The sequence below is a fragment of the Medicago truncatula genome, chromosome 1, assembly GCF_003473485.1.
Source record: "Medicago truncatula cultivar Jemalong A17 chromosome 1, MtrunA17r5.0-ANR, whole genome shotgun sequence".
Taxonomy (NCBI): Eukaryota; Viridiplantae; Streptophyta; class Magnoliopsida; order Fabales; family Fabaceae; genus Medicago; species Medicago truncatula.
The window spans coordinates 9406875-9419557 of NC_053042.1; the positions used below are offsets into that span (position 1 = coordinate 9406875).

The 12683-nt window shown below is 32.7% G+C and overlaps 1 protein-coding gene across 1 annotated transcript; it reads left to right on the forward strand.

The window, feature by feature from the left end:
* Positions 1–195: 195 nt before the first annotated feature.
* On the forward strand, positions 196–2340 carry LOC25482322 (rust resistance kinase Lr10). The gene is made up of 2 exons (XM_024775485.2): positions 196–976; positions 1099–2340. The coding sequence occupies exons 1-2, from the start codon at positions 316–318 to the stop codon at positions 2208–2210; spliced, it is 1773 nt and encodes a 590-aa protein (XP_024631253.2). The 5' UTR covers positions 196–315; the 3' UTR covers positions 2211–2340.
* Positions 2341–12683: the final 10343 nt, after the last annotated feature.

Below are 12683 nucleotides of genomic sequence, written 5' to 3' on the forward strand. Positions count from 1 at the left end.
TACCCTCGATCAATAGTTAAAACAGTACTCAAATATCTATGGTGACTCATTCTAACATTTTGGTGACTCATTCAACTATTTTGGTCTTGCAAGTTTAATTCAGCCGGCTAGACTATTCTCACTCCAATAAATGAGGCACAAGACTAGTAGGAAACTGTCTTTCTAAGGGTCAAAGTCATTATAGCATTGACCTGGACTTGGAAATTTTGGTTGTCTAGCACTTCGATTTACCCTTGGAGGAATATGCAAATTAATGATATATAGCTAAGAGAATCAAGCTCGACACAACCTTAGTCACACATAGAAAGATACGAAATGATTTGCAGTCATATTACTTTTTCCTTGATGATCATGATAACAATAACATTAGTGCTAATACCGCTGCTTGGGAATGCCCAGAAAATCCCTACTATTAGATGTCCCTTTAATTTATCATGTAACCATCATAACAAGAAGATTCTTGAAATACCTTCTTATCCAGTACCTATAAAACTCCTCATAAATTACATTAACTACACATCGCAAGTATTAGAAGCAAGTGATCCTGAAAATTGTCTTCCACGACTCTTGTTACTTCAGTCCAATTTCACTTCATCAATATTTCCTTTTCGGATTATTGATGGTTCTGAGTTGCCACCGCTATACAATGAGTTTACCAATATTAGTTTCTTTGATTGTTCTTCACTTGGACAACGCTATCTAAAAAACGACGGCTCAATGGATAGAGATGAGCAGCAGGACCTGATTTCTTGTCCAATTTATATGGCAGCATCTGAGGATGATATGGTTGACTTGAACCTTGTATTCTGCACCAAATTGTCTCAACGAGTTTCACCCCTTATTCTTCCGGCAGAATATTCTAATGGGTATACGATACAACAAACCTCAATCTCATTATCATGGTCGGAAACAAATCTTGACAATGGATGTTTTAAATGCAAGAACAAATCAAAGAAGATTATTTTATCCTCTGCAGGTGAGATAAATTCACTTTTCTACTTCATTTGGTTTGTTTTTGGGGTTGGTTCAGATTTAAAAGAATTTTAATAAATTATGTTGCTGAGAATTTTATAAGGATATTGAATGTTTAATTTGTAGGTGCAATGATTGGCTCAACTGTGCTTGTTCTTGTATTTGGATTTATTTTTCAAATATATCGCTATTTTAAGATGAAAAGCGAAGATCATACAAGAATTGAAAACTTTTTGAAGGATTACAGTGCTTTAAAGCCAACTAGGTTCTCTTATGCAGACTTAAAGAGAATTACAAATAAATTTAAAGATAAGATAGGCGAAGGGGCTCATGGAGCTGTTTATAAAGGTAAGTTATCGAACCAAATTCTAGTAGCCGTGAAGATTCTTAATAATACAGAGGAAGATGGGAAGGAATTCATAAATGAAGTGGGAACCATGGGCAAAATTCACCATCTCAATGTCGTTCGTTTGCTCGGCTTCTGCGCAGATGGTTTTCGTCGTGCTTTAGTCTATGACTTTTTTTCAAATGGTTCGTTGCAGAAATTCATTTCTCCCGCGAACAGCAAAGATGATTTCCTTGGATGGGATAAGTTGCAAAAAATTGCTCTAGGCATAGCAAATGGTATTGAGTATCTCCACCAAGGTTGTGATCAAAGAATTCTACACTTTGACATCAATCCTCATAATGTCTTGTTAGATGACAATTTCACTCCCAAAATTACAGATTTTGGTTTGGCCAAGATATGTTCAAAAAATCAAAGTGTCGTATCCATGACTGCAGCTAAGGGAACATTAGGCTACATGGCACCTGAAGTTTTTTCAAGAAACTTTGGTAATGTCTCTTATAAGTCTGATATATACAGTTACGGTATGTTATTGTTGGAAATGGTTGGAGGAAGAAAGAATACAAAAACAATTAGTGGCGAAGAAAATATACAAGTTGAGTATCCAGACTGGATCCACAATTTGCTTGAAGGAGAGATACAAATCCCTATTGATGAAGACGGAGATTTTAGAATTCCAAAAAAATTGGCAACTGTGGGACTATGGTGTATCCAATGGCACCCTTTGCATCGTCCGACAATGAAATCTGTGATGCAAATGCTCCAAGGAGAGGGGGACAAGTTAAAAGTGCCTACTAATCCGTTTGGACCAACAACTACAACTAATAAAAATGTTAATATTGTTGCAGAACGTATGAATTTGGAGCTGGAGGTGATTGAAGAATTAGAATAGATATATAGTGGTTATACATATTTATTAAATAATTGTTCATTGTCAATGACTTTGTTAGTTTTTAACAAAGTGTTGTATTTGTGAATAATATTATCTGTGAGCAAGAAGCACCCAAATTATTACTTTAAAAGTTTAAAATTTTATCTGAACAATTTATTAAAGTGTAAAGTAAAGAATATCATATTTTGATTAACAACCCAAAATGCATATATTGTATGTATATCATAGTCAATCATGAGTTTGTTAAAATAACAATCCATATTTTTTTTCACTTTACACTTTAAAATCCAAACATCTATAATGTTCGAATATTGTTTTGAGTTTGTGTCAATATACCAGCCAAGAGTACTCCTAGCTGGCTTTGTAAGAGGCCATAATAAACGCACCATAGCAACCTATGTTCTTATTAGCTGCATGCCAATGTTTCACTATGCTAATATTGTTGCAGAACGTATGAATTTGGAGCTGGAGGTGATTGAAGAATTAGAATAGATATATATTAGCTATGAGTAATTGTTCTTTGCCGATGACTTCTTAGTTTTTAACAAAGTATTATATTTTTAACAAAGTATTATAACTAAAAAGTAGAAATCACACCTTGAAGTGTGGGTTGCTAAAAGACACCTTAAAATGGAAATCATTCATTTCATTACATTGGCAAGCTTATTTCATTTCGTTAAAAAAAGATGGAGAATTCAGTACAAATTGTAAACTTGTAGATATCTGTAGACTAGAAAGGGACATGGTAACTTGAACTAAGTTAATTTAGGGCAGGGCCGACCCATCTATTTCTATCGTCTAAAGCGAAATTTAAATAAAGACGTTTTATGCGTGTTTAAGAGGATAACACAATTAAAAAAAAATCATAAATCTTCTCAATTGAAAGTAATTCAGAAAAAATATATATGTTGAAAATAATCACTAATTTATATTGTAATAATACTTAATATAGACACTATTTATCAATTGTTGGATCTTAAAATTACACGATAATATTCAACGGGTACAAATATATTAATTTTTTATTACTTTTATAAACCTTGATTACATACTACGCTAATATAATTCGAAAAACTAGCGTGAAAATCTACTCTAATTTTTAACCCGGTTTCCTTACAAGTTTCTCATTTGGTATGATTTCTTGTCTTTTTCCATGTCATGTTTTTTCATTCTAGTTTCTGTTTTTTTTTTTTTTTTTTTTTTTTATTTTAACCGATTTTTCTTCTGTTTTTTTTTTTTTCAGAGTTATCTATGCCATGATTTTTTTCATTTCGATTTCTTGATTTTTTAGCCTCTTTTTCATTTGTCCGATTTGTTTAATTTTTACAACAATTCATTTCTTTCTTAAGAGGAAAAATAACATGCGTTATCCTTTAATTTTTGAGCAAATAGTCCCTTTAGTCCCTGATTCTGCAGCTCGTTGTTACATAGGTCCCTGACTCAGGATTAAATACAAATAAATCCCCGACTCTGCACTTCCGTTATCACTTTAGTCCCTGACGTTAAAAAAATCTGTTAAGTGATGATGTGGCGCATATGAGATGTCACAGGGACCAAAGTGAAAGTAGAAAATGGTCACTTTGGTCTCTGAACCAAAAATCAATATCCCCAAATTGAATATCAAATCCCTAAATCTTAAATCCTTAAATGTCATCTAATTAATATCTCTTTTGTTCAAAATTCCATTAAACACCAACCTACTGTTAGGTCCCTGACAGTAAACACAAAATTTCACTAAAGTCCCTGGCTATTAGGGACCTTTTTGACTTGAAAGCTGATCTTGAGGCAATGATATGTTGGGCTAAGATTTTGGAGTTTTATAGTAGTGCCATTGTGGTTCTGTTACCTCTTTCTCCCTTTAGTACGTGTGTATATATATATATATATATATATATATATATATATATATATATAATAGCATCAGGATTACATATATAGAGAAATGAATTATGAACGGTGGTGTTTAATTATAATCCCTGTAAGTATTTTAAAGTCATAGCTTGATTTTTGATGTGTCTTTCAACAACAATATCCAATTTTTGGTGGAGAGATTTGAATATCTAATGCATAAATTCACTTACAAAAATAGACAGGCTTGAAGTTGCCTAATGTGATTATTATTACCATAGTTTAAGACATTGTACATAGACAATGACATTCCGATTTATACAAAAAGGCGTTGATTCAATAGTATCAAATATCATATTCATGCTATTAAGTTACATGAAAGAATTTATGCTTTAGTTGCTTGAACTTCTCATGAAAAAAAAAAATAAAGTGAGAAATTTGATAATAAACTTGGAAACATAAACAACTTATGTTAGATGTAGCACTAGTACCTACTAAGTAGAACAAATTTTAAGTTAGAAGTTATGTTCAAAGAAATTCAACATAAAGGAATTATCATTTGAATATATCTTGAGCTCTTGATTATTGTATGTTTAGACCTACGGGGTAGAGATATGAATTATCATGTGAATATAAGAATAATCAAGAGTAATAGATGCTAATGGATTTGCTAATTCATTGTCAGGGACCTAACTGATAGTAAGTATGCACAGTCAGGGACCTAACAGTAAGTTGTGTTTAATGGAAGATTAATTTTGAACAAAAGAGAAAATTAGATGACATTTAGGGATTTAGGAATTTGATATTCATTTTGGGAATATTGAATTTTGGTTCAGGGACCAAAGTGACCATTTTCTACTTTCACTTTGGTCCCTGTGACACCTCATATGCGCCACATCATCACTTAATAGATTTTTTTAACGTCAGAGACTAAAGTGATAACAGAAGTGCAAAGTCAGAGACTTATTTGTATTTAATCCTGAGTCAGGGACCTATGTGATAGTGAGATGCAGAATAAATGATCAAAGTGACTATTTGCTCAAAAATCACTTTAGAAAAAGTATCAAACTTCTTTTTTAAGAGGAAAAAGATCAAACTTAAAGTTCACGGATGTTATTTTGTCTAATTCTTTTTTTCTAATCAATTGATGTTTTAGAATACTTATGGATAATGAACAGTTGTTCGACTATGATTATCAATATAAACTAATTTTACAGCAGTTCCGTAAAAAAAAAAACATAAACTAATTTTACAACTATATAGATATTTTTAGAGGAAAAATTTATATACAATTTAATTTAAAAGAAAGAGTTAGAAAATATATAATCACGATATTATTTTAATTAAAATATGTGTTAATAGATTATTAATATTTAATCCTAATTAGTCGACCTTAGTTTTTCTAGTAAGAAAAACTTTAATTTTCCTCTAAGTCTTCTTTCTCTTTCACTCATCGAAGAGGGGGTGGTTTTAGGTCATTTTTTGACTTAGAATCACCTGTATGCATCTTTTTCCTCTTTCTTTCAATATAAATAAGAAATTTTCACATATATCAAGTGTTTTCTTTTGTGTTTTTACGTGATTTCGTCGTCTGAGTGGAGTGTTATGTTGTTCGTCGTCTTGTGCAGCGTTGTTTGATTCTGTGTCTTGTTGCGGTGTTTGTTTGATTCATATTAAACTATCAATTCAATCAATCACATATTCCATCAATGTTTTGGACGTCAACGATGCAGATTCAGGAGCATGTATATTCTGGTGACTTAGATTTTATCATATTATTTGTAGGTATTTTGTTGTTGTATACTATTAACTTGAATATTGTGAGTTTATTCTTAGATTCACCTTTTACGTTTTAATGTTGATTCTAATATATTCTATCAATTTAAATGAAAGAATATCATATTATTTTTGTCAATTTTTTTCTATTAATATACACTTATCGAAAAGTCTCCGATTCAATTTTCTCTAGTTTAGTTTCTTAAAAAATAAAATAGCTTAATTTAGAATTGATAGTATATTGAGATAAGACTAGTTTACCCTCAGGAAGACTTTGTCAAACTTTGTTTTCTCAATTATTGTCCTGGGTTGAGTTGTGTAGTTATTAGCATTAATGGAGAAGAAACTTTTTAGATCTGTACATGTGAAGAGTCGACAATAAAATTTGCTCTGAACAAAATGAACAAATTTGCATCCACAATTTCATATTCCATCCATGGTATATATCCACAATCACTGATCCATAATGCATTATTTATTGTGAGATAAAGACTTGCCAGACTTTATTTTCTCAATTATTGTCCTGGGTTGGTTTGTTGTTTATAAGCATTAATGGTCAACAAACTTTCAAAACTATCTACCAGTTGTTAAGATGTGGACAATGGAATTTACTAACGAAATCCGCAATTTTTATTTTCACTTTCACCCATGGCGTATCCAGTCACCGATTCACTATGAGGCAATGTGGTTAACCAATCCCACTTACTTATTCTATTTTTAACCTAAAATAAGATATTTATGTATTTGATCCCAATTTTATACTCCATCCGTTTCAAAATATATGTTCAAGTCAACCACTTCACATATGCCAATGCACAATTTTGACCGTTAATATCTTTAATTATCTAAACTAAAAAATTATAAAAATTTAATATTTTGAAAATATTTGTCGAGACAAATCAAACAACATCTTACATGCTAATATTTGTATTTATACATTAGTTAAAAAATATGATCAAAGTAAGTCAAGTGAATAACGCACATTGCAAAAATTAGACATGTTTTTTGAAACGGATGGAGTAGTATTATTGTATTCTCATTCATAAGACAAAAAAAAATTACAAACCTATAAAGCAACATAATGAGTGTTCTAAGAGCACCAATTAAGAAATCAAAAGAAGTTATTTATTTTTTTTTCTATAAAAAGTTGTTGTAATTATATATCGATAAAAATAACACTTATTTTTAAGATAAAATTTTCTTTTATGAAATCTTTAACCAATTCTCTTAGAGTATATCGTTAGCAAGACTATAAAACTACTCTCATATTCTAAATTATTTTTATATTTGTTGAAAAAAAGGCTCTTTGACCGACATTGGTTGTTGAAAAATAATTAATTATGGTTATATTTTTTATATCCGCTAAAAATAAAAAAAATATTTTAAAAAAATTAACATTTTAGAACAATTATAAACATAACGTATATAATTATTGCACACTTACACGTTTACATTTTAGAACAATTATAAACATAACATATATAATTATTTATGGATCCGTGAGTGGGTGTATCCCACAATCACCGATTCATAATGCCATTTATTTTGGGAATTCTACCCTTCTCCCAACACATTTTGTTCGCGCCAAGCTTGATTGCCAAAAATACCCTTCTGTGAGTTAAGTCATGCACTACTGGCATGGGCACGAGTTAACTCACGCAGGTTAACCGGTGATCCGAGCTCAAGAGCACACGTTTTTTGGACGGTGGTCAGGTTTTCAACCTTCAATTTACACGTTTTTTTTACCACATTTATGGTAGTTATAACCTATACTATCATTCCCACCTATAAATATCCCTCCATACTTCCCTATTTCCTCACACCATATCACCTTCTCTCCCTCTATTTCTCTTCTTTCTTTCTTTTTCAATAGTATATAGTCTCTTTTTACCCCTTTGAGGTATAAAGTGGTCAGTTTTGAGGTAAATGGTGAGTAGCCGACTTGGGGAAGTGATCTTCCTTTACTCTTAGGCATAATTGCAGCATCAAGAATTTCAAACTTAGGTACTCATATCTTTATGGGTCCTTTAGTCTTATTACTGAATGTTTTACTCTTCTTCTTTGTGCCTTGTGCTTGAAGTTAAGTGACTTCTGTTCATTCAAAACTTTGGGTTTAAGATGTTTTTGTTTTGAATCCCAGGAAGCAACAATTTATTTCCTCCTCTGAAGCTTAGGCTTTAAGACTATAGACTTTGAGTTCTTTAGAACCTGTGATTCATGTTCTGGTCCCTTCAGAATCTGAATCTTTGGAGTCTTAGATTCAGAGTTGGTCATAACCTTAGACTTAGAGTTCTTTGACTTTGAAACGTTCACAGTCTTGGAGCTAGAAGCATCAGGTTCTAGCTGGATTACAATCTTAGACTCAACACCTTCAGGCACAAAGTAAGTTTTCAAACCCTCCTTAATGCATTCACAACATGATTTAAGATTGATTCCATTAGGTTTCCCATGTGAGAATCCAACACCTTTACCATTGTTCTTATATTAGTTGTAAATCATAGAAGCTACTTTACTTCAGTCGATACCTGATATAATGAAATCTTCAAGAGAAATCTCTTGTTTACTTAAAGGTTCCCTTCACACTTTTCTTGCAGCTTCTGACAAAGATACTTGAGTTTATCTACATAAGTTCTACAAATGAAGTCAAAACCTCTAAGTCCTTCCTCAGATTCTTTCAGATCCAATAGAGTCTTTTCTTGTTGTTTCATTAAATCAACATATTTTTCTTTTAAATCTTTCAACTCATTGGTTCTGAATTCAAAGCGTGTGAGTGATTCAATAAGTTCTTCTATGGGAATTTTATAATATACCTCATTTTCATCTTCAGAATCTGTTTCAGGTTCATCATCTGAAGCCATTGTAGCTAATAACCCCATAGCCACATTTGATTCATCCTCAGCATCAGCCTTATTAGACCCTGATTCACTATCCAAATCTTCTCAGGCGACCATCAGACTCTACTTGATCTGTCTTATGAACTTGTTGGATTTGAAAGTTTGTTTCTTGGATTTCTCCTTTGATTTCTCTTTCTGGAGATCAGGACATTCAGCAACGAAATGTCCAAGCTTCTTATAGTTGAAGCAACCATTTTGATCTTCTTTCTATGAGCCTTTGTAACCACTGCTTCTACTCAAAAACTTCTTTTTCTTCCTAGCCAAATACTGAAGTTTGTTGGAAAGCATAACCATTTTCTCAGCAACAGCAGGATCTTCTTCTGAATCTCCAGCAGGGGACTCATCTTCAGACTCATTTGCCTTGAGAGCATGTGATGACTTTCCTTTAGACTTTAGTGTAATAGGCTTTGGCTTCTTAGCAGATTCATGTTCATTAAGACCAATCTCATGAACCTTGAGAGAGCTTCTAATATCTTTAACACTTAGAATGTTTAAATCCTTAACTTCCTCAATAGTAGTAACTTTAGGTCTCCATCAAGCAGGTAAGCTTCTTAGAATCTTGTTCACATGAGAAGCTACATAACTTTTCTTCAGTATCTGAAGTCCAGAGACTATGGTCTGAAACCTTGAGTACATAGCCTCAATGCTTTCATCATCATTCATCTTGAACAACTTATACTGATGAGCAAGCATAATAGCTTTTGCTTCTTTGACTTTCTTGTTACCTTCATAGTTAGCACACAAGGAAGCAAACATTGCTTTAGAAGTAGATTTGTCACTCATCTTCATATACTCCTTGTGAGGCAAAGCAGTAACAAGAATGCCTCTGATCTTGTGATGTTTCTTGTACAACTACTTCTGAGTAGCAGTGTGTTTCTTTTTATCAATAGCAGCTCCTTCTTCATCTAAGGCCAAGTCACCAACACCATCTTCAAGAACACTCCAAAGTTCTTCATCTAAACCCATAATGTAACTATACATTATGGTTTTCCACCAAGAGAAAGTCCTAGGATCTCCATTAAACCTAGGAGCCTTGTTGTTGGAGTCAGATGACTTTACATCAGATGTTCCATAATCATATGCAACATCATTATGACTAGAACCAGAAACTTCACCAGATGACATGTTTTTCTTAGATCGTTCTCTGTTACAATGTTAAAAGCTAAGACACTAGAATCGGGCTCTGATACAAACTGAAGGTGAGAAAAACACAAGAAGGAGGGTTGAATTGTGTTAGTTTTTTCTTCTTTTTAAAAGTAAGTCCAATGTTCAGAGTTTGATAGAGTTCGGAGTCTAGAACAGAGTTCAGAGTCTTATGAAGCGGATAATGTAGAGAGAGAGAGAGAGATAAGAGAAAGACACAAAGCAATTATACATGTTCCTTCCACAATCCGTAAGTAGTCATGTCCCCTTTGCACTTCCAAGGAGAGTTCACTGAAATCAATATATGATTACAATTGCTCAAGCACAAAAGAAAGAGACTTTAAACTACTCAAGCACAAAAGCAAGAAGCTTCATATGCTCAAGCATACACGCAAGAGTCTTCCTATGCTCAAGCACAAAAACAAGAGACTTCTAAACAAACACAATCACATAAAAAAATGTTTGAGGTTGAACGCTTGATATACAATAAGTGGTGTTCACAAATACAAATCAGATACAGACTCTTAAGACTCAAGAATTTCTAAGATATGAAAGTTGTTAAGAAATTCTAAGTGAACTTGATGTGAAAACAATTTCAGCAGAGTTTTGGCACTTGTGAAATGGTTGTGAGTCTCTTACAATCTTCAACTCTTCACTCCTTTATATAGAGGTGTGAAGGAGACGTTGTTGATTGCCAACACATCAAAAGAGTCGTTGTTGAAGCTTGATAATCACCAATAATATGTTGCTTGATTTGGTTATTGTCCTAGGAGGAAACTATTTCAAATTCATTCCTTGAATGAAGAATAATCAGCGTAGACACAGTTGTTATCTTGTACGACTGCAAACACGAGGAGTGGTTGTACAATTGTACTGTGTCCTTTTATGCGCTCTTTAGTGGATAAGCATCCAATGCCTTCTAATTTTTGAAATAGTCGTTGCTCCAGGCTTCCATTTCTTCTGCAATGATATGAATTCAGAATAACAACTTTTAACTAAGTCCAGCTTCCAGTCTTCAGACTCTGTTGAACTTCAGCTTCCGAGGCTCTTCAGACTCTCTGACGACGTCAGCTTCTAGTAGTCAGCTTCTGATGGTCTTCATACGCTCTTTGGCTTCAGACTCTGTCTTGCAACACAAGCTTCCTTTGTAGATTCTTTTACTCTCTTTTGTTCTATCAGAACCAATGCTTGACTTATATTTTTGGCTTAATTGCACTTTTCCCCCCTATAGTTTGCCAATTGTGCGATTTTGCACCCCATAGTTTTAAACGAGCGATTTTGCCCCCTATAGTTTTCCCCCTTTCTGATTTTATGGTCCGCATGACATTTAGCGCTGATGTGTCTGTTTTTTTATCAATTAATGTGTGCCACGTGTGTAATTCCATTTTTTAAAAAATAAAAAAATGGTATTTTTCAGATCTTTTGGTAGCTTTGAGTTTCGTGTGCCACGTGCCTCCTTCTCTCAAAATCTGAAAAATACCATTTTTTTATTTTTTAAAAAATGGAATTACACATGTGGCACACATTAATTGATAAAAAAATAGACACATCAACACTAAATGTCATGGGAACCATAAAATCAGAAAGGGGGAAAACTATAGGGGGCAAAATCGCTCGTTTAAAACTATGGGGTGCAAAATTGCACAATTGGCAAACTATAGGGGGGAAAGTGCAATTAAGCCTATATTTTTTACTATGGTCCTGCACACTTGAACAATTATTAACAATACCAATTGACATTTTAGTACCTTGTTATCATCAAAACTTAAGGTGGTAATGTTAAACATATTTTGTTACAACAATCTCACCAATTCTCAACTTCCTCTGTCAGCATAGATGAATCAAATGCAACTGATGGTCTTATAGACAAGTAACGCGTCCAAAAATATTCTCACTTTCCAGAAGCTACATTTGAGGTGCCTTGAAAATAAGGAATGTTATGGACCTACACCCTGGTCTAATAACACTAATGTGACATCATAAACTCAACATTTTGAAAATATATTTAATAGAGATATACTAATTTTCCTTGTAGAAAATATAATCATTTTAAAAAAAATTACATCACTTGCACTTAGGATTATAACATCGTTAACATTCAAAACCATTACAAATTTTCTACAATACATAAGTTTAATTAAACAAAAGGAAAGGATCAATTCCTAAAAATGTGAAATATATACTTAACATAATCAACTTATAAAAAGTTTAAAGTCGTGATAATAACATAAAATAAATTCTCCAGTGTCACCTCTCAAAACAAGGGTAAAAATTTAGTTTAAGGATTTCACATAATTCAAACCACATCATTATTCATATAATTCACAGTGTAAGGATTTCATTATCAACGATATACAAAAGCCACATCAATTTCACAATACATATGTCATTCAACTAGTTTAATATCACATAAGTTGCAGAAAATAATTTAGTTTAAAGCATACAACACATTTTAATTTCACATGTTAAGCATACCAATCATCCCGATTAATTCACTAAATAGGGTTCAACAGTTAATCAATCCATGAATGATGTGGGAGATCAGACATCAACCGTTTAAAATATCTCTTCCCACAAAGTTTCTGATTCTAGAATTGGCATTCAATTCGGAAGAACAAGTGCAAGGTATCTCTTGCCATCATTTATAATGAGATTTATGGTAGGCCTTGTAGTTTTCTTTGTGCAATTGATATAATCAGGTGGATAGCCACCCATTTAAAATATCTGATTTAATAAGTGTTTTTTGTACTAGTGTGCGGATCGTTAAGCTAACTTTTCTTTCCGTTTTGGATTTATAATCAATGGATTGAAG

Coding starts and splice junctions, on each gene's coding strand:
- LOC25482322 (XM_024775485.2), top strand. CDS start 316: ATGATTTGCAGTCATATTACTTTTTCCTTGATGATCATGATAACAATA. Junction 977..1,098: donor GATTATTTTATCCTCTGCAG/GTGAGATAAATT, acceptor TTTAATTTGTAG/GTGCAATGATTGGCTCAACT.